This window comes from Entamoeba invadens (genome assembly GCF_000330505.1).
Source record: "Entamoeba invadens IP1 unplaced genomic scaffold scaff_1105074724775, whole genome shotgun sequence".
NCBI classification, from domain to species: Eukaryota; Evosea; order Mastigamoebida; family Endamoebidae; genus Entamoeba; species Entamoeba invadens.
Window position 1 is genome coordinate 106,523 of NW_004443536.1, and position 23,174 is coordinate 129,696.

Here is a 23,174-nt window from a genome sequence, read left to right on the forward strand (position 1 = left end):
CTTATCATATTAACCAAAAAAATAAAAACTTTTCAAATCAAGAAAAACACCTATCACATCTAAAATCTGGGATGAAAACAGCTTGTGGTGCGTATTGTAATAATTGTCAATATAACATTTGTTATGGTTGTTATGATGGGTACTATTTATCAAATTATAATTGCTACCCCTGTGTTTTACCATGTGCGACTTGTTCGGGACAATACAATGGAAATTGCAAAACATGCACCGAAGGTTATTATTTGGTTGGATCTACGTGTTATAAGTGTCCTAGTGGGTGTATGAAATGTACACTTTCCAGACAAAACACCTTTGTATGTGAAATATGTGGGTATGGATATTATAAAGATACCAGTAAAATTTGTATAAAATGTGACAAAACATGTGGAAAATGTGATGGCACTTCGTATCTCAATTGCACAAGTTGTGCGACTCAATTTTATAACGCAACAAACAATGAGAATGAATCCAAATGCACAAATTGCGATTCAAAATGCAACAGTTGTAATGGTCCTTTAGGTGTGAATTGTTTAGAGTGTATATCTGGTTATTATAAAGTTGATGACAAATGTGTTCCTTGTGACATTTCATGTTCAACTTGTAATGGGCCTGAATCCTCAAATTGTACTTCTTGTTCAAAAGGATTTTATCAAGTCAATCAAACAGATAATTCTTTACTTTGTGAGCCTTGTGTTTCAAATTGTTCGACTTGTGAAAAAAATGGTGAGTGTCTTCTATGTGATAATGGGTTTTACCTTTATATATCAAAGTGTTATTCGTGTGATTCATCTTGTAAAACTTGTTTTGGGATGGCGAGTAACAATTGTTTGACTTGCAGACCCGGTTTAGCGGTTCGGTATGGAACTTGTTATGATTGTCAAATTACCAACTGTTTCAAGTGTTTTTACGATGCACAGGGATATAAATGTAACGCATGTTATGAGGGGTTTTATTTAAAAGGATATTCAGTATGTGCTAGTTGTAATTCTCTTTGTCACACATGTTATGGTCCAACCAATGGAGAATGTAATTCATGTATTTCGAATTATTACATCTCTGAAAGTACTTGCAAACAGTGTTATCCACTCTGTTTGGAGTGTTTTGGAGGATCAAATGGGAATTGTACTTCATGCAAATCAGGCAATTATATACACAATCATTATTGTTACCCATGTCACTCATCATGTGAAGAGTGTTATGGTCCATCAATTCAAGAGTGTACGAAGTGCAAACCAAATCATTACTTAAATTCTACCGAGTGTATATCATGTGACCCATCTTGTAATGAATGTCATGGAAGTACCAACACAGAATGTACTTCATGTGCTTCTGGTTTTTCCTTTGATGAAACGCACACATGTCTGAGTTGTAATAATTCGTGTTCGTCTTGTAATATAACAGAACAATCAATTTGCACGTTGTGTGACGAAGGGTTTTACTTGGACTTGAACAGTAGTAACTGTGTAAGTTGTTATACTGGATGTTCAGAATGTACCTCAAACGAAGAGAATGACTGTAGCAAATGTTTTGAAGGGTTTTATTTGAATGGTACAACGTGTGCTCTCTGCAACAATAAGTGTTCCTTGTGTAGTGAAGACTTTCCTGATATTTGTGTCAAGTGTAAAGAAGGATATTACTTGAATGGTACTGAATGTCTGCAATGTTCTTCGACCTGTCTTACATGTGACACTTCGCAAGACAATTGTACGTCATGTAGAGATGGTGAAATGTATTTGTATGACAACACGTGTAATATATGCTCACATTGTTCACCTGGTCATTGTTATCATAGTCAATGCGACCTTTGTGAAAATGCCCATTATTACAACATTCTCTTCGACTGCTTCGAATGTAATGAGACTTGTTTTGCATGTGATGAAAGTCTTTCCACTGACTGTTTGAGTTGTTACAATACTTCATATTTGGAAGACAGAGAATGTAAGCCATGTGGTGACACATGTGAAGAAGACAAGTGTGATATGACAGAAGGGTGTATTGAATGTAAAATTGGCAATTACCCTGAGAACAAGACATGTCATCAATGCTCTGATATATTAAATTGTGTTGAGTGTTCACAAACAAACAAGACATGTAATATATGTGGTGGTAATTTTGAACCCAATGAAAATAACACGGAGTGTTTTTGTAAAAGTGGGTATTACAGAACAAACCTCACGAATTGTTCTCCGTGTTACGAAGGAATGGACTACTGTAAAAATTGTCATAATGTGAATGACACATACGACTTGATTTGCGTTGAATGTTACGACCCTTATTATCTAAATGAATACACAAATAACACATGTAAATTGTGTTCTGGAAATTATTATCTACTCAAAGATAAAATAACACACAACGTAACATGTGGAGAAGGTAATGCAAATTGCATATTAAGACTCAACGAGTCTTTGTGTGTCTTATGTGAAGACAACTTTTATATCCAAAATGGGACGTGTGTGACACAAAATGATACCAATTGTTCAGTCTCATCGAATGTCACATGCGAAATGTGTGAAGACGAGAACATTTTGTCTGTGAATGGGAAGTGTGAAACTCGTAACGTCAACTGTAAATACTTTGAAAACAACTTCGGACCCAATTCCAAGTGCTTTACTTGTATAGACAATTACACTTCAACAACTTCTGATCTTATCAATTGTACCACTCAAATACCAAATGACAAAGTAATGAAAAATGGGATCTATTATTCTTGTTCTTTGAATGAATACGTGAATCAAAACAATGAGTGCAAAAGTTGTGCGGAGAGCGCTGCCAAATCACAACAGTGCAACCTTTATAACAAGACGATAAGTGTTATTGATTGTCCTGATAGACATTCAGTTGACTATAACACTGAGACGTGTATTAACGACGACAACTGCCAACAATATGAAGGAGATGACTGTGTTTCTTGTTCAACAACACAACACTTTGTCATCGATCAAAATACATGTACCAAAAGAGCAGTAGATGGCTGTGCTTCATATGATACAGAAAAGTGTATTAAATGCATCAACACGCACATTCTATTCAATGGAACTTGTGTAGAAAGTAGTAACTTGAGTTGTGACAAATCGACTGGATATTCTTGTGTTCTTTGTCAAAGTGAATATCATCGAATTTCCGATGTTACGGGTGTCAGTTATTGTCTTCCAAATGGAGAAAATGTGAAGTACGCTTTTTCTGACACTCAACGTGATGATATAATAACTGTTCTAGAGTGTGTAACAGACACCTTCTTGAATAACAACAGTTGTATGTCAAATGCTCATAACACCACAGTCAAAGGTGAATTGAATGACAATTGCAAACGACGAACACCAAAAGGGTGTATTCAATGTGAAGACTCGTATTATTTAGATGAGTACAGCAATTGTGTCACGTGCACAAGTACGAATACAAGCTGTGTGACTTGTGTGAATGCGAGTTATTGTTTGTCGTGTCCCAACAACTCATTTTTAAACGCACAAAATCAGTGCGAACCCTCCACAGATTTAGAATTCCGATGTCAACAAATGATGCCTAAAAACACTGGGTGTGCCATTTGCAAAGAGACGTACTACAAAGAACGGTCCGACTGTCTTACTTGTGACTCGACTTGTCAATTGTGTAAAGAGAATTCCAAATGTGTTTCCTGTAAAAATGGGTACTTCCAAATAACTAGTGAAAACTATTTATGTCAAGCCTACTCAAGTCTGACTAACTGTATAACTAAAACACAACTTGGGTGTACTCGATGTGAAGATCGATACTATTTAAATACGATAATTCCGAGGTGTTATCCATGTCAGTCCAATTGTTCGTTGTGTGTCACTGGAATGGTGTGTAATCTCTGTGATTCCGACTACATTCTGATTGACGGCACTTGTAAGCATTACACAGAGATCAATTTCTGTCTCTCCGAGTCACACAATTTGTGTTCGAAGTGCGACAAAGACAAGAAACTCTCTGACGACGGACTTTCATGTGTCGACCAAATCAATTTGCCATTGGTCATAGCCCTTCCCATTAGTTTAGTCTTTGTCATAGTGTTAGTGACCATCGCACTCTTCTTATTATGGTACTTCATTCGTCAGCACAACAAGCGAGTTGAAGAGATGAAGAAGATTTGTGTGTTTAATATGAAGCGGTCGAACATCTCCTTCACCAATTTGAATGAATCTGTTGCTTTCAATATGACGAAAATAGTCTTTGAGAGCGACACGAATGAGAACAGTGAAATATCTGTTGATGAAGAGACGCGTTCACTGATTTGTGTTGGTAACGTGTCGAAGAATAGATTGAAGATTCAGTTCAGTGTGATAGATGGTTGTGACTTGTTTGATATTCGCACGGAGCCCAAGTTGATTACATTAGACTCCAATTACGCCTGTGAATTTGAAGTCTTTTTAAAGCCGAATTGTTCGTGTTGCATTGACGATGCAATCCTTTGTATTTCCTTAGACATCAAAAAGGGCGAGCAGAAGACGACCAAAATCAGTGTCACTGGAAAGACGATTTTAACGACAAAATTGGACATCAACGAGTTACATGAAGAACGGAAATTAGGGGAAGGATCCTTTGGGATAGTGTATTATGGGCATTTCCGTGGGCATGAAGTAGCGATCAAGCGATTAAAGAGTGGGTGTAGTGATGTGTCCTCGAAGAAAGAGTTTGAAAAAGAAGTTTTGATGTTAGACAAATTTCGCAGTGATTTCATCGTTCACTTTTTCGGCGCGGTTTTTATTCCCACCAAAATTTGTTTAGTCACCGAATTTGCTCAATATGGAAGTTTGGCGGATTTGATGAAACACAAACAAAACGATGAAATTCCTATAAAAACTATTCAACATAAACTATTACTTGATATGGCTAAAGGAATTAGTTATTTACATAATAATGGAATAGTTCATAGAGACATCAAACCTGACAATTTACTCGTCTTCTCCTTAGACATCGACGAATTGATTAACGCTAAACTGACTGATTTCGGAAGCGCAAGAAATGTTAATATGTTGATGAACAACATGACCTTCACTAAGGGAATTGGAACTCCAAAGTATATGGCGCCTGAAGTACTAAAGAAAGAAAAGTACCAAATGCCAAGTGACATATACTCCCTCGCTATCACTTTCTATGAATGTCTCATTTGGGAAGAACCATACCCGAAACAGAAGTTCAAATTTGCGTGGTCGGTCGCGGACTTCGTGACAGCCGGAAAACACTTGGAACAACTCAAACAAATCACTACAACAGAATATACTCTTTTAAACGAAATGTGGAGGTTCGATGCTCAAAGTAGAATAAAGATAGACGACGTCGTGGAAAAACTTAAAACTATTTAATCTAGTTTGGTACATAGAATTCTTTTTACTATTACTTTATAAATAATTATTAAGAAATGGTATTATTTTTATATAGCTTTTTGTTTAATTGAGTTTAATAGTTGTTTATTAACAATGAAAGTAGTCAACAATTAACTACATTCATAATAAAATTAGTTATAAAAAATAGTAATTCCAATCTCAAATACAGAAGATTAAAATAACGGAAAGAAAGAATATTTGACAAGTGAATTTAATAATAAAAGTACATGAAAAATGAACATTAATATTGAAAAGGCACAAAAAACACTTGGCTCTATTCTGGACCAGTTTCAGAAAGGAAAGACTGATGTGAGAAGTGTCCAGGAAAAGTTTAAAGATGAGTGTGACAAAGAGCATTTGAATACAAATGAAATTACGATTGTGCTCGCTAGAAGACTACACCAATTCCTCACATACTACACAAAACAACCACACCGCAAAACACCGTTTTACTACAGTTGCATGGACTTGTTGACAAGAATTTTCGTGGGGATGGACAACTCGTCGCAGGTGATTCTCCGAATGTTGTTGATGGAAGGAACGACGTCACGGTACAAAAAGTCTCTTGTCAAGATTTTAAGTAAATACCCACTCGACAAACTTCAAAACGCTTGTCAAGTTCTCGTCGAAATGAGCTACTCAAGGTCTTCAAAATTACAGAAAGCATCACTCCAAATTTTACTGCAAATTTTACCAAAGAGAAATTACACAGAGTTTCTTACATCGACTTCAGAAAAGATTGTCAAGGTGCTCTCAACACCCGAGATATTGAAAAAAGCGGATTTTGACACAATTATCCATTTGCTACGAAAAAGTACTCTGTCACAAACACTTTTTGATGAGGTGCAAAATAGGTTCAATGGATTGAAGAGTGACGAATTGAGAAAGCTGTTTCATTTGGTCGGTGGTTCGTACAAAGACTCCGACACGCGACAAACAGCCCTTTTCGTGTTGGGTTTAATCAACAATGTTCCACAAATACTTTTTGAAACACTGGACAGATTTTGCGACGCGCCACTCATTTCTGTTATTTCACACATCATTCTATTACACCCCACACATTCGCCAAATGAGTTTTGTGACTGTTTGTACATCGACCAGAATTCGTCACCTTCACAATTTTACGCAGCGGCAAGAGTATTTCAAAATGGATTATCAATTTCAATGAACCTCAGTGACAGCCAAATTTTAAGCAAATTGAGCGAAAAAACCGCGGCAATACCAGTCGTTGATTTTCTATGTTTCGCACCAACAATGGTACACACTTTGAAGGACGAATTTTTCACTGCATTACAAACACTCCTCAGAATACCATGCCCGCTATACCACGGGTTTTCCCAGACTACACTTGTGGTTAGGTGTATTGCGAGGTACTTTTCCAAAGAAGCGTGTTTGTTAGTTGCCGATTTTTTGTCGGATGTGTTTCCTTCATTATCATTTGGTGGTGAATTTCCAAGTCAAACCGTCGGTGTTAGTGCAGACCACGCGGTTAGGTACTCCACGAACCCACACTTCGAGGCGATTCAGAAAATGTCGCAAATTGACCTCGCATTGGTGGCGACAGATACACTTTTTTCTCTTTTGAACTTTGGTTCGGATATAGAAATGCCGTTGGCGAAAAACATTGAGGAAAGTTATTTGGTTCCCGCACTTGCTGCAAAAGAAAGTCTCGAATTATCTCTTTCGATTTTGGTTTCATATTTTCCAGAGGATGCGCTGAGATTATTTCCATTGATTGTGAACAAGTTCTGGGGAGACAAGTCAGTACACATCCACATCGCTTTGATTTGCGCTTTGGTAGAATTAGGAGCGATGTTGCCGATAGACTCAATCGACACAGCGCTCGCAAAAACACATTTGCCCCATGGACCAAAAAAATGGAGGTCACGAGCAAACAACTTTATCTCTTCGATACTTGGAATCGAATTTGATTTGGACATCTTGTCCTCGATTTCAGATATCTTTGTGTCCGAGCTTGAGAAGCCACATGTCACACAACGCATGGCGTCTGTAATAATCTGTGGCATAATTTTGTGGATGAAGGAGGATGTGCTATCAAACCCTAAAGCACTTGGTTTGGTCTTTGCTTTAGTCTCCACAAGGTACAGACAGTATGAGGGAGACTTGATCAGAGTGTGCATTTCCCGCCCAGACATTGTCGAAGAGGCAATTTTAATTGCGTTGAAAGTGGTTAGTATGCGAAACGAAAAAAGCAGTTTAAGAAGCATCATCCAGCTTCTTTTCCAACGAAAGTGGATTGATGGAAAAAGGATTTTTGTTGGTATTTTGGGAGAAGTATGGAATGGGGAAAGGGGACTCAGCGAGTTGCTCAAAGTTTTGAGAGATGTTACCAATTGGGGAAAAGAATGGGAAGTTCTTCGTGGTATTTGTGCAGTTGTGCTGAGTTATGGGAAATTGGCGGGAGAGGCCGAGTTGATGAGAATCGGTTGGCTTGAAAATGAAGAACAAACACGTTCAAACGATGTTTCTAAACTGACAAAAGACCAGTTTTCAAAAATTTATTCCCACCTATCATTTGAGGACTCTGAATGACTGCAGTATGTAGAGGTGTTCTGGATAGTTTATTTTTGTCTACAAACCTACAAAGAACGAGGATTACAGTAAAAATTCTATTGGTGCGTATTTTTTTCTTTTTTTGTTTGTTTGGCAAAAAAAATAAAAAAATAATAAAATTCATAACACAACTTACAATCAAGAAAAATACCAAAACGTATTTTTTTGTTTTTTTTAAACATGACACGTATAACCAAGAAATATTATTGTGAATTTTTAAAAAATATCTTATTGTTTTGGTGCGGATTGGTTCTTCTCAATTGTCAACTCAAGTGCGTCTTTGGCATCAGCCTCTATGCTGCATTGTCTTCTGTTGATAAATTTGAAGCAACACGTTTTGTTAAATTTCCACCATTTCCTATCAAGATGGCGGCTTGAACAACGTTATAAACAACCGCTTTGTCTGGGTTGATGCCCTTGTTTGGTTCTTTTCCATTGGAGTAGTTTTGCAACATTTGCACTACCTTTGGAATACGAGTTGATTTCTACCAATTAACATGGCATCAACAATGCTTCCTTTGTCCAATTTGACTTCCAACACCTTCTCGATTGGCTGTATTGTCAACTTGTAGATTTTCATGTTCATCTATTCAAACATACAGTTGTGATTGGTGTGTAGCAGTCAATACCGTCGTATATTTGGTCAAACTCAACATTTGCTGTTGTTATAGATGACAGTATTTTCTTTGTTTTCAATTTTTACATTTTAAAAACAACATTGTCATTACATTGTATTGAATTGTTTTTTACAGATCGTCTTTTAATATTTTATGGATTTTGAACAACAAAAAAATAAAGAAAGAAAATGTATAGTCTGATTCAAAAATCGGAATAAAAAAGCGTCCGATTTTCTTATCTTATTTTCAATTTTTAAAAAACATTAAGAAACTTGTTTTATAAAAAAAACTATAATTTTTTTTAAATTGTTATAAACAAAAACTAAAGGACAATAAAAGTAAATAAAATCATTTCATAGGTATAGATAAATATTTATTTTTTTGACATTTTAACAAACGCGATTCAAAAGAATCTACAAGGTTATTAACAAAATGGAGTGGTATTGAGTTCCACACCTTTTGTGCTTCATCAAATATGTCTTCTTTTTTCATCAAAGGGGTTAATACCATACGTTTCTTCATAATCCCCTACATATTTTCAATGGGATTTAAATCTGGACTGCTTTCTGGCCAGTCGTGAAGATACGAATAATTTTTTTATTTAAAGAACTCACGAGTTGATTTGGCATTATGACAAGGAGCATGGTTTTGAACAAATTGATAATTCTTGCCTCCTTTCTTTTTTACTTGATTTATTAAAAAATTGTCAGTGAGCATTTTTGATAATTGTAAGAGTTCATGTTTAGAGGACACCTAACCAATTGACTTTTATAATTGTTACCAATTATACCAAAAGCCATCACACTTGCAGATTTCTTTGGAGAAAAAGAAAAGTATTTTTTGTTCACGCGCCCCTTTCCCTCCATATTGGACTATTTTTATCTGTGCACCAAGAAAAACTACTTTCATCCAAAAAAATAGTTTTGTTTTTCTTTTTCTTTTTAACACCAAGTTATGTTCTCTTTCATTGTTTATTCTTTTAATTGAAACAACACAAATCGACGACGTTGCATTATATTTCTTTTTGTTAAATAAATAGTTCGTAGTGGTTTTGAAAATACATATTTGTGAGATTTTCTTATTCTCAAATCGTTGACGATGAAAGAGACGTGTGTTTGGCTTTCAGTACAGAACGAGCACACATTTTGCAACTTTCGTGAATTTTATTGCAAGTCCTACGCATGACATATTCTTCAATTGCACTGTCAGTTTTGGGTCTTCCCCATTTTTTAGAAACTTCGCCCTTTAATATTTTATACAATCTCCCAATTCCTGGACTAGAAATTCCGCATTTAACAAATTCCTTTCTAATTTTGTATGGTGTGTCAATTCCATATTTGACACATCGATTGATATTCTCTTCAATAGATGCGAATGGACTCACAATATGATTTTTAAATATTCCAATATTGTTTATTGACCTTTCCATTTGTTCTATTTTATTCTCAATTTGCCCTAGCATTTGCTGTAAATCTACAGTGTCATGTTTTTTGTGATTTTCGATGTAAAAACCTGGAGGCAATAGGAAAGTAACGCGTATTCCAGTTCCTGTACCAACTAAGATTTCACACCATATTTCATTTGTCGTCAGTTTGTTTTCATACATATCTTCAAGTTGTCTTTGTTCTATATCCGAGAAAGTGTTGATTATAACTTCTTTAAAGGTGTCACAAAAAGAAGTTGTGTGGTGAAAACAAAGTTTAATTCGGTCAACCACACAGACCCTGTCACCATTTTTTCAATTGATTTGGAAATCGACAACCTTGGTTGTATAGTTTCGTTAAAGGATACATTTACTGGTTCTGTGGTCGTGATATTTTTCATATGATTATGCTTGATTATTTGATCTTTATTAAATAATTTTGTTATTATTGACTTCGTTTTCTTACATTGTTAAAGTCAACATGAGAAAAGTTTCATGAACAACAATTTTAACACCTTTTCATTATTTTTAACATATTTGAATAATATTTATATTTGAAACAATTTTAGATAAATTAATTAATTGTATTATACAGATAACTTCAAAATGTGATCTGTTTGAATGATAAGTAAATGCAAGATCTTTCAAATTGTTGTAATGTAAGTAATAAATGATTAGATAAACGGAATGTAATAAACTTACAAAACTTTACTGTTTTTACTACTTTATTTATTGTTTTTGTTATCTAAATAAATATTTGTATAAATTTGGCTAAAATAATTGACGTTGTTTTTTTACAAATCATATCACTGTTAATTTTTAATAAATTTATTTTAAAATTCAATTTAATTATAAATAATACTGTTTCATTATTATTTCTAATATTGATTTTTAAATTTTAACTTTTTAATTACTATGTTATTTTTTAACTTCAAATATTAAGAAGTTAACTTATATTGATTTTTTGTATATTACCATATGTTTTAATTATGACAATTTTGTTTTGAAAATAATAAATAAAAATCGGATTATTTTTCTTCAAAAAACCTTCCGAATTTTAAATAAGCTCGAAAAAAGATATTCTTTGATAAATAATTTTTATTTAAGACTAAATAAGGAATATCTTCATCTTAACTTTTTTTGATCCAAAAATCGGATTATTTTAAAACTTAGGTATTTAATGTTTAATTATTAGTGGAACATTTATCAGTCCGTTTTTTGAATTTGACTATATATCTTACTGTTCTTGAGAAGAAAAAGGTTTTTGAATGGCACGAAGAACAACCAGATATTTCTGCAGTCTAAATGTTTATTGTGGTTTCAACAAATTATAAAGGAAAGTATTAACAGAAAAAACAAAAAGAATTTTTAAATCAAAATTTAAAATAGACAGAGACAGAAAAATAGTAAGGTTATTATGAGAGTTTTGAACCCAGCATTGGAAGAAGCAATAATCCAGTACTTGGGTGAATTGGCAGATAACAACACTCCAATCAACTGTCAATTATTACGTTTAATGGCGATAGATTTGTGCAAATGTATATAGGATTTCAAATGCTTGGTTGGACGGCTTTCTAAACTATGTTCAAGAAAAGGATTTCATGTTGCCACAAGACATGGTGAAGCAAACTCTGTTTATACGAACAAGTACACAACTGAGTTGGAACTTTTGAAACATGAAATTGAGTTGTTCAATTTGAAGGATGTATGGAATGCTGATGAAACAGCACTGTTTTACCATTTAATGCTTCAAAGAACACCTGAAAAGAGTATCAAGGCTTATGGCGTCAAAAAATATATAGAACATTTGACAACGATGGCATGCTGTTCTTTGTCAGGTGAGAAAAAAACTTTTCTTCATTGGCGAACCAGAGACTCCACATTGGATAAGAAAAAATTCATAACTAAAATATTTTTACTTTTTACAGAAAACGCATGGATGACAAAAAACTTGTTTCAAAAATGGTTACTATAACGGGACAAGCAATTTATCGAACTTGACAGTTTCATTTACTTATTAGTAGACAATGCTCATTCACATGAATTATTATTATTTTACTTGACTAAAAGAATGGAAGATGAAACAAACTATATATACATCGAAAAGAACGACAAGAATCAGCACATGAACAAAGTTCGTTTGACTCATATTACAATTCAATGGCTCCATCTCAACACCACATTAGAGTTCCAACCAATTGATGCGGGTATCATCAACTACTTTAAAACCCGTTACAGAACACAACTGATTATGAGATGTATTTAAAATTGGAAAAAGGCAAAAACCAATGGAACTGTTTACACGCCTCCCAACATACAAATTGATGAAGCAATTAGAATTGCATTGAGCTGTTGGGAAAACAATGTGACAAAAGATACAATAACAAATTGTTGGGCATATGCTATGTTTAAAGACCCAACTGTTAGACAATTTTCCCAAACATTGTTTGAAAAAAGTCAAATACAACAAGATGAAGAATACCAATTAACCTATGATATTAGAACAATTTAAATATTTGAAAAAGTGCCACTATTGTTGACAAAAAGAGAAAAAATGGGTGATGTAACACAAACTTTGACACAAAAACGAATTGAAATACAACAAATTGTTGACCAGTTAAAAGACGTCGAGCAACAACTCCAGCATTTGCTCTATATTAAACAAGATCTTAATTCAAAAAGAATTGAACTTATCGGTCAAAACTCTGATTTGGAAGTCAGATTTTCTCACTTTTTTAATTTAGTAGTTGGTCTTTTTTATAGTATAGTAATGTATGGCGGTATGGTTTGGTGGTTGCCTTGGTATGGTTAGAGTACTTTTGGTAAATACAAGATTAGTTCATATTATCAATTTTTTTGGTTCAGAATTATTATTTTTATTATTAAAAGTATTATATATTGCATTATCATTTTCAAGTTAAGTTCTATATTTTGAGAGGAGTATATTCTTCTTTTCTTCTTTTGTAATTTTTGAATTGATTTTTGTTTGACATTTTTTTCTCTTTTTTATATTTTATTACCAAGTCTTAACTTTTTTTGGAAATAAAAACAAATTTGCATTCGACATTATTATTGTGTGTTTTAGTGACAAAATTATGGGAATAATAATAATAATTATAATAATTGTATTCTATTGGTGTGTGGGCCACTTTTGGTTGATCAAATCACACACTAATAGAGTCGCATACAAATGGAACCACACACTGATAGTTTTTTATAGTATATTGTTAACTTTTCAAAAATGGCGGTTTTTAAATAATCAAATAACACATTGATCAATATGTAAACACAATTGAAAACATATTTATATAAAAAATATTTATTTTACTAATTTATTTAATAATTATCATAAAATTCAAATTTCATGATAATTATTAACCGTTTTATGATTTGAATGCCAATGTCTTAATATAAAAAATATACGAATAATTCAGTTTATTTCATAGTACAACCATGTTAAAAATCACGTTTTCAATATATAAGAATGAAAATGATAATGACTTGTAAGTGAGAGTAATAACTAAAATACATTTTCTTAACAATCTTTTTCCTTTTCCATTTTATTAAACATCGCAACAATGATGAAAAAAGTTAAGCTGAGACACTGTTCAAATACAACTGTTCGATAATACCTTCAAAAATTTACGTTTTTTAAATTGACACAAGATTATAATTTAACACAAGCATTATTTTTATGTTATGTTAAACAAGCAAATTAATACCCAAACTAAAAAAATATTCTAAGATTATTACAATTAAAAGATTTTTAGCTTGGGATAATTAGCTTAGATATATAAATGTGAGTTTTAAATTGATAATTTGATATTTGTTTTCGATTTTTTTACAAAGAGTTAACAACAATTGAAACAAATTTTATTATGTAATTATTATTGTACTCAAAAACAACCATAATTAATAATATTTTAAACCATTCTTGATGGATTTTATTTAACTTCAAATAATTATATTATTAACGTAAGAGTTAAAAATTTTACCTCTGCAGTCTAAAATTGGTGTTATACAATATTACCAAAAATGGTTTAAAATATTATTAATTATAATTGATTTTAAAAAACAATATGCAGAAGGTTGATTCGGCTGACTGTAAATGTAATTTGTAAATTTTCGTATTTGTGTTCAACATTAGAAAGCCGATTCAAGGTCACTTATTTTCTATCCCCTTCCGTTGTGACCTACTGGAAAATACCATTTATTATTATTTACAAAAAAACAAAATAATCAAAACCATACTTATTTTTTTACAGTTGGTACACATTGTGTGGAAATGGTCATAACAGCACCAAACATCAAATCCCTTACGAAAGCAAACAATGCATTTGAATTTAGTACCCGTTTCATTACCAAACATGTCCAAACAATCAGTTTTATTGTTTGGACAACAGAAAAGCAATAAATTCTTTGGATTATTTAATTGGAATATATTGTCACCTTTGATTTTTTTTGATTGTTTCAATAAATACTTCCATTTAAAATAAATATAGTTTGAAATATACAACACTAAATGATATCACTTTATAAAAAACAACGTGAAAGTGTTTGGATTATAATCAAAAATACAAGTAAATATTTATCATTCACATTTAATGTTTGTTATTATGAAAAATTAAAGAATATTTAAAGATCAAATCAAATGATTAGATTAAGCAATACAATATGATACTGTCAATTATTATTGTAATAGTTAATTCAATGAACTCTTCAACAATATTTTGCCCAAAGGGTTGTGCCACTAAATGTTTAACTAATAACACATGTGGAAGGTGTATGGTTGGATATGATAATGACAACTCTTGTATGACTTGTGAGTGGTATAATAGAAATTTGCATATGACAAGTGTCTACATTAAAAAGGACACAAAATGCACAAGATTTAATTCTTTGATATTAAAAGATTCTTGGCTACCTCCAGAAAAGTTTATTACTGAGATAAAAATCGATGAAAAAGTCGTATTTGACATAGATGAGTCAAGTGACATTGACACTAGTTTTTGTTATTATAAGGATCGATATAGATTTGGTAAGTGGTTCAAGCTGTTATACAACATCAAAAACTCTTCTCATATTCTTTTTGAATTTTCACAATTAAATGTCGATAAGTCGTTGGTTAACATAGATGTCACAAATTCTTTGAAAAAACAAAGAGGGGACTGTTACGCACATACAACATCAGAATCAAAAACAAATTCAAAGCAATTATACGTTCCTGTCTTTTCTCCATATAATAATGACCCCAAAAGAAACACCGAAGACTTTTATTTTTATATATTCATTCATCTCGGACAATTATCAAAAGCAAAAATCGAGTTAAAAACTCAAGTCCAAAATAGTCGGATTTTTCCTCCAAGATTTAATTTGACATTGAAAGACACAATGTATTTATCAGAACATCCAGGAAAATTTATTTTATGGAATGTACCATTTGAAGAACATGGTGCATTTGCGCAACCTATTTGTTTCCCAACTTATAGAATGAAATATATCGCATTCGATATTGAATTCGTTGAAACAGGGAAATTAGTGATTGACGCAACTGGTAGTGGAAAGATGAACAATTTACAAGAGTATGATATTGTAAATGGAGATAAAACAACTTTGAAATGTATTCAGTCTTGGAGTGGAAGACGTCATGGGGTATTCAGTGAAAACGAAAAGGCTGGTGCTTTTGTTTCAATCAGTGCAAACGAAAAAGTTAAGAGACATTTTGCTTTTATCTCTGAGAATCAACGCATTAATTTTGTAGTCAAGTTCTATGTAATATGCCATGAAAATTGTAATTATAAACATGGATTTGGGACATGTTTACCAACGATAGGGAAGTGTAAATGCATTAAAGGTTATGGAGGTTCGAACTGTCACAAATTGTGTTACTATGACAACACCTGGCAGATCTCTCCAAATGATAATTTGTGTTTCTTTGGATCTGAAAGGTGTAACGAATACTGTAGATGCGAAGAAGGAACGGTTCTTGTTAATCACAGATGTTTGTCGAAAGAATGTGCACGTGGGGAAATTGGAATTAATGATGAGTGTTATCCCAATAGTGAAGGATGCACTCCGACATGCAAGTGTGATTCTTCAAGGGGGTTTTACATGTCATCAACCAAAAGATGTTTGTCAAAATTGTGTGGTAATGGGAAGAAAAACACTTATTATGATTACAACGGAAATATTATAAGAACAGAAGAAGTTTGTATGGTTTATTATCTATTATAAAAAACAAGGAAGTGATGAACTTAATTGTAGTGTGACAATGGAACAAATTGTCAAAAAGATTGTAGATGTATTGACGGGTTTATAACAGATCCAAAAAGTGAAAACGATTGTATACACAAAGGACTTTCAGTTGACTTTACAATATTTGTTGTTATTGTAAGTTGTGTATTTGTACCTGCGTTTGTAATGGCGTTTGCCATGTTGATATTCTTTATAACACGTTATAAAAAGACCAACATAGAAGTGTTTAAAGAACAACAACCAACATACTATTTCTATATCAGTGGGTCGATAAATAAAAAATTGGCAAATGAAAGTCTATACTTCATAGATCCAATTACATTGGACTTTGGAAATGGCACAGAAGCAACAGAAATAAATGATACACATTTCCAGCAAATTCAAGTTAAAAATAAAAGTAGAAACAAATATATGATGGTCATATTTCACACACCAAATACTCCAAAATATGTGTTTCACTTTGATCCACAAGTTGTGATAATGAGACCAAGAGCAAGTAGTTGCGTCACATGTTATATGACATTATATTGTACAACTAAGTTGCGAGGGATGAAGATCCCATACACTGTTTGGTTCTCTAAATCCAAAATTATTTTCAGTGAAATAGCTCTGTTGTTAAAAGACAAGACCTTTGAAACATGGACAAATGTACAACAAAAAAAATTAGAAAAGATTTCTAAAACAGTTCATAATAGGTTCCATCACTACCTCACAATTTCAACAGATGCGGCGAGTTCGACACATATTGATATGGACGAACTTTCTATTTCAGAGAAGCCAATAGCAGAAGGAGCGATGGGACGAGTGTATATGGGGAGTTATCGAAGTGTTGCAGTTGCTGTGAAGCAGTTTCGATGGGAGAAATTGGATGAAGACGAAGTTGCTGAGTTGAAGAAGAATGTTGTTGCTGAGTGTGAGATGATGGCAAAGCTGAGGAATCCGTTCATAGCGAGTTACATTGGGTCAGTGACATACATCCCACAAGTGTCGATGGTCATCCAATTCTTCATTCTTGGCTCACTTGGTGAATATTTGCGACAAGAGAAAGAAGACTATGTCAAGATGCCATACAAATTGAAAGTGCGGATGTTGTTTGACACATCACGTGGAATGCAATTTCTTCATGAGAACAGAATCATGCACTTGGACTTGAAGCCCGACAATTTGTTGGTCAACTCACTTGACTGTAACAGCGCATGTACTATCAAAATCACAGACTTTGGAACATCGCGATTCAAAAAGAAATCAATTACTAACAGCGAAGACAAGGGACTTGGCACACCTATCTATGCAGCACCTGAGACTTTCAAAGACGAATACACGTTTGCTGGTGATGTCTATTCATTTGCTATCACAGCATGGGAACTCTATTACCAAGTCGAACCATATGCACAACTTAAATCGATATTCGACATCAAAAGACACGTCGAAGAAGGAAAAAGACTCTCTTTTGATCAAAACATCCCACCACTTTATAGAAAATTGGTTGAGGAATGCTGGAGAGCTGATCCTAAAGATCGCCCTAACTTCGACAAAGTGACAGCAAAACTTGTGAAAGTAGACGAAGAAGACTCACAACAATTTTACTTAAATATTCAAAATGAGATGGACAATCTCAATCTCATTATTGAGAAACGGAGTGAGCGTGTGAAAAGGAGTTTGCATGAGATAAGTTGATTGTGTTTTTTAATTGATTATTCACAAGACAATTTCTTAAATAAATAAGAAAACAAATCATCACATATAATTTCCACTTTTTTGTTTAAACAAATAATCACGAAAATAGATCTGACGTCCTTAAAAAAGATAAAGAATGAAAAAGTAGTTTCGTAATTTTTCGAGCGTTTTATTGTTTTTTTTGGTCTTTAGAAACAATTAAATATAGAATAAAATATTAAATATTATAGTAAATCAAAATGAGAAAATTTTGTAATGGAAAGTGTCAAACCATCATTAGTAGAAAGTAGAAGAGGGAAGATTGTGGAACCAGAATGAAAGGACACTTAAAACTTGAAAACAAAGTTTGATGCAAAAGAGTGTGGAATGCCTTTGTGGCAATATCTCGATCAGTTTTAGAGAACCTCCGCCGACTTTCATTGTGTCTGTCAAAGACCCATTCGAATGGGAAGACCCTCACCCAATCACTTCATTTAGTGTTGATATGACGTACTTCCAAATGGTTTCGATCAGACAAACAGCTACTTGTTTGATATATAAATGCTTAAACTGTGGTGATGACTGTTGTTGTGTTAAAGGCAATGAAGGCGTGTTGAATAAGGAGTTGTTTAATAATGAGAATAGAAGAAAGGATATGAAATATAGTGAAACGTTCAAAGTGTACACATTGGACAAAGAGAGCGAAAGCAAAGACAAGAACGCACAAGTAATTGACAAACTCGACGAACAACTTGAACGCATTTTGATGAACAAAAAACAGGAGAAAATCGATGTTTTATTCAAAGAGAAGGAGAGGAAAATTAGAGAATTTGTCAATTCACAGGAAGAGCTTTTTGAGGCACAAAGAAGTATCGTAAATAGTGAGTATGAAACAGTGAGAAACGACTTCAAGGAGATTCACAAAACAACCACCGCGCAACCACAACAACCAGAAAAATTGAAGCGAGTGAAGACATGGGAAGCACCCATCAAAATTCGAGTTAACACTTCGAAAGAAGTCTTTGAGTTTGATGAGGAACAAAATGAGGAAATCAGTGGAAACGAAATTGCAAAGAGTGAGACCAAAGTTGATGTCCCAATAGTCCAACGAGGTGTTGTGCAATTCCATGATGTAGCGCCGTGTTGCAGTGTTCCAATGCGACTGCCATCAACCGAAATCGAAGAGGAGTCGTTCGAGGAGTTTGCAACTTCCAAAAATATAAACACCCAATTCAACAAATAAACAATAATTGATGTGAGTATGTATTAATTTTTATTGATACAGCACATACTTTGATAGGAATCGTAACTGAATTAAATTACTTACAACAATAATATATTCGATGTATACCATTGGAATAAGTGTGCGACGAACACATTCAAGAACAACAGCAATTAAATTAATAAACACAAGAAGCTCAAACACTTCAATCGGACACAAAGAAACAAGTAACGAAATGGATCATCTCAAAGCAAATGTCGATTGCTCCTAAAACAAACAAAACTTTTGCAATAAACGCACTCGAGAGATACTTGATGAAATACTTTGTGACGTGCATCCCAACACCAAACACCTTTTGCACGTGTTTCACAGACACAAATTGAATGAGCGAGGGAATCATCCCACCAATGACTGTAGCAGACATACCAACAATTGAGAGTATTTTCTTTGCATCGTTGTACACCACACAGAGTAGAATTGGTATAATCGACACTCCCGCGCGAATTAAAATATCAAGCCACATGTGATATATAATGAATGTCTGTATATTGAAGAATCGATAAATTGACTGTGCGGCAAATGCAACCATCGATGGGTAAATTGAGATTGTTGTGATGAGTGGAAGTAACATGATAAGCACCCTGATGACCATTGCCCACACCGTCGACTTCTGGGTTGCAGTCTCCTGTTCCCACCCCGATCCAAGCCCCGTGTATGCCATCCAAATGTCTTTCATGATCCCTGTCTTGTATGTGAAGAACAAGTTCATCAATGACAATATGAAATAGATCAGAAAACATATGAGATCAACAATAAGAGTGTATCTAAGTGGGTGTTTTGTATATGATTGTGTTGTCGACTCGATCACTGTATTACAATTGATCAACGAGAAGAATGACACAGACAACATCGACCCATATCTGCATAATGGCCACCACCAATCTTCATCATCAGAAGCGCTTGAAGTGTTGGCTATATTAGAGTTGTTCGATCCAATGAAAAAGATGATTAGTGTTGTGTACATCAGTACTAATGCCAATATCCTATACCTTTTCATTAATTCAAATCTCTCGACTTCCGCATTACATGTGCATCAAAACAAACAAAAAGAAGACAAGTTGCAGCCTTTTGAAGAGTTTAGGGTTCACCACTGACAGCACCACAAAGAGTATTAAAAATCCAATTGTGAGTCCGTAGTAGCCCAAGCACACTTCAGTGGACGTTGGTGCTCCAATGATCAACGACACAATCGAGCAGTTGAATGACTCTTTAAACCCAAAAGACTTGATGATCTTGTCAAGGGAGTTATAACAGAAAGAGAGAGAACACCACAACGCAAAGAGGAGATAAGACAACGATACAAAAAACGAGAGGATCCGCCCTTTGCCGTACAAGTAGAACGAAAGCATCCGCGGGAAGTCAAACATGATTTGTCTGTCTGTTATTCTTGTTGTATTATACTCCTGTTATTACTACAACTCTTCAAAGTATGCATATGAAGTCTACACAATTCAATAAAGACAAACCCAACCTCATTCTTCGGAAACCCACCCATTTCGAGTGCAAGTGCGGCCCCAGACGTCCTTGCCATTGAGTCGAAGATATACAACGTTGATAACACGATATTGATAAACACAAAGAAAAAGGTCAGAGATGAGAGTATCAATTTACACTCAACGAAGATGTCAAGTAACATGATCAGTCCTATTCCCAAAGTGCCGTTGAACACATTGACAATAAACATGAAAGTCCCCATATTCTTTTCTGCTCGGAGTGGCGTTTGGAAGGAGTTTGCTGTTGCAAAGAATGAATTAAAAATCGTGTTCGAATCTGTTTTGATCAATGGGAGTGTCTCGTCCATCATTTGCTTGTCTAAACATTTAGAGTTTCATTACAAAAATCCATCGAAGACCAAAGACATTCTATTCCACAATTTATAGTTTCAATTTACTCTTAATTTACTAGTAACTCATCGAGTTAAAATATTAATAAAATAATACTATTAAATAAGAAATGTTATTTCTGGGTATAACAAGAACTTTTCAAATGAAGAAGAAAATTTTGTAGGAAGAAAGAAGTTACTTAAGTGAACACAAAAAGGCATTACCACCTTAATGGGGGACACCGGGAGTGTATGTTTGAATCAAACGAAGTACACGATTAAGTCGAGTATATACACGGGAAGGTACTCCACAACGTATTTAGTCGAGCAAAGTCACAATGAGAGATATCCTCACCAATTAGCTTGTAAATTGTTTCGCCCCAACGAAGAAAATATATTAGAACAGATCACTGAAGAGATCACAACTGTTTCAGAGTGCTCGAGAGTAAATAATATCATTCAATTCTATGGGTCTAACACTTCAAATCCAGACTCGATATACTTCTTCACAGAATACTTCCCACATACACTCAATTCATTATTTAATCTCCCAATACCAGAAGACTCGCTGTTTGAAATCGTACATGGGATAGCTTGCGGAGTCGCTTATTTACACGCACACTCGCCAGCATTGGTCTACTTTAATATAGCAAAAGAACACATTTTGTTCTCAAGTGACTTCACAGTCAAATTATGCGACTTTGGTAACACGCGCAAAGCATCACAATTTTATTATCGGCGCGACAACGACCACTTAATCATTCAAAGCGTCGTCGAACAAATTGGAGACGCCAATTACATCGCGCCTGAAATGGTAGCAATCTACGACAATGAACCAATCAGTCGGAAATGTGATGTCTGGGCACTCGGGTGTTTACTCTTCGAGTTAGCCACGGGGGTTCCCCCCTTCTCTCTGCCTATCACTTTATCTCAATTCAAAAATTTCAGTTTAGAGAAGAAGACGATGTCAAAGAAAATGAAAACAGTCATCATAGAAATGTTAACGTACGACCAGACAAAGCGGCCAAATATCTACAGTGTCCTCCAACTCATCGCAAAGACAATAGAGTTCAACAACCCCTTCGAGTCCCTCATCGAACAAAAAGATGACGACTTCTGTGATGGGAAGAAACCAATTAAAAACACTCCTACACAATCTACAGGTGAATTCTGGAATTTGGTTGATCGAAAAATAGTCGATTGTACTGTCGAGAAGAGCCTTCTTGACACTTACAATGATATCTAAGTGTTACTTTACTTTATAGTATTTTTATAGTTTATCTTGTACTATTTGTTCCAATAGTAATTCTAATATTTTATAGTTTATTTAATGGTAATTATTATATTAAATTATTTCATTTAATTCTAATATATTATAGTTTATTTAATTGTAATGTGATAGTATGATATATAGTATTTTTAATAAAAAAAGTGAACTAGACAGCACAACTTGAATCTCTCAGTTATCCTATGCAGACGGAAGAAGTCCAATTTACTATGTGCGACAACGCAATGAACTATTACCCCCCGGACGGCCTTAAAACGCCCCTCGACGCATTTTTATACTTCACATTGACTTCATTCTACACATCGGTAGGCGGCGATTTGAAAATAGCGCCCGAGGAGTTGTCACTCGAGAAGATTATGCCATTCAAGGTATTTGAGCACAAACGACCGAACCAACAGAGTATCTTTCTTATAGTGAAGTATGACCCCGACTTTAAAATTCGCGTTTGTTATTATTATTATCACACACATACTAATAGATATGTGTGTGGTACACTTCTGACTTAACTTATAGAACGCATTCTTCATCATCAACGAAAACGTCTTCCCAGCAACTTCATTGAGCACTTTGATCTGTTGCCACGTCGACGAGATCATGTCGGACGTCGTCGACTTGTTCGATCGACTCAATGACACAGTCAAAATCGACCCGTTGAAAGGACACGCTTGGTGTGGAGTCCCTTTAATGTTGGAAGACTACACTACACCACTACCGGAACAAGAGTCCTTTATCAACGAAAAGAATGTGTATGACGCTATTGACTCCTTTCTAAAGGTTAATCCTTTGAATTGAATGGTGTGGACATTTTCTATATTTTTATTATTTATTTACTAGTGGTTATACTATTCATTTGGTATTTATAGCCATTTTTAACGGAATCAAATATTAAAATAGAACGAATTGGTTAACATG

At 34.1% G+C, this 23,174-nt stretch overlaps 7 protein-coding genes across 7 annotated transcripts; 6 read left to right on the top strand and 1 right to left on the bottom strand.

Annotated features, from left to right (window-relative positions):
* EIN_398020 (protein serine/threonine kinase, putative) lies at positions 1–5,324 on the top strand (the record flags this gene model as incomplete). The annotated part of the gene is made up of 1 exon (XM_004258595.1): positions 1–5,324. A coding segment is annotated over one exon (5,324 nt), but the record flags the coding sequence as incomplete, so codon positions are not given.
* A 255-nt stretch (positions 5,325–5,579) lies between these two features.
* On the top strand, positions 5,580–7,898 carry EIN_398030 (hypothetical protein; the record flags this gene model as incomplete). The annotated part of the gene is made up of 1 exon (XM_004258596.1): positions 5,580–7,898. The coding sequence occupies one exon, from the start codon at positions 5,580–5,582 to the stop codon at positions 7,896–7,898; it is 2,319 nt and encodes a 772-aa protein (XP_004258644.1).
* Positions 7,899–14,481: 6,583 nt separating this feature from the next.
* Positions 14,482–17,891, top strand: EIN_398040 (serine-threonine protein kinase, putative; the record flags this gene model as incomplete). Its single annotated transcript, XM_004258597.1, has 3 exons — positions 14,482–14,565; positions 14,619–16,166; positions 16,224–17,891. 3 exons carry the CDS (start codon positions 14,482–14,484, stop codon positions 17,889–17,891), a joined length of 3,300 nt encoding a protein of 1,099 aa, XP_004258645.1.
* A 349-nt stretch (positions 17,892–18,240) lies between these two features.
* On the top strand, positions 18,241–19,113 carry EIN_398050 (hypothetical protein; the record flags this gene model as incomplete). The annotated part of the gene is made up of 1 exon (XM_004258598.1): positions 18,241–19,113. The coding sequence occupies one exon, from the start codon at positions 18,241–18,243 to the stop codon at positions 19,111–19,113; it is 873 nt and encodes a 290-aa protein (XP_004258646.1).
* A 184-nt stretch (positions 19,114–19,297) lies between these two features.
* On the bottom strand, positions 19,298–20,956 carry EIN_398060 (hypothetical protein; the record flags this gene model as incomplete). Its single annotated transcript, XM_004258599.1, has 3 exons — positions 19,298–20,141; positions 20,197–20,526; positions 20,619–20,956. The coding sequence occupies 3 exons, from the start codon at positions 20,954–20,956 to the stop codon at positions 19,298–19,300; spliced, it is 1,512 nt and encodes a 503-aa protein (XP_004258647.1).
* Positions 20,957–21,206: 250 nt separating this feature from the next.
* EIN_398070 (serine/threonine protein kinase, putative) lies at positions 21,207–22,220 on the top strand (the record flags this gene model as incomplete). Its single annotated transcript, XM_004258600.1, has 1 exon — positions 21,207–22,220. One exon carries the CDS (start codon positions 21,207–21,209, stop codon positions 22,218–22,220), a length of 1,014 nt encoding a protein of 337 aa, XP_004258648.1.
* Positions 22,221–22,444: 224 nt separating this feature from the next.
* On the top strand, positions 22,445–23,054 carry EIN_398080 (hypothetical protein; the record flags this gene model as incomplete). Its single annotated transcript, XM_004258601.1, has 2 exons — positions 22,445–22,705; positions 22,776–23,054. 2 exons carry the CDS (start codon positions 22,445–22,447, stop codon positions 23,052–23,054), a joined length of 540 nt encoding a protein of 179 aa, XP_004258649.1.
* Positions 23,055–23,174: the final 120 nt, after the last annotated feature.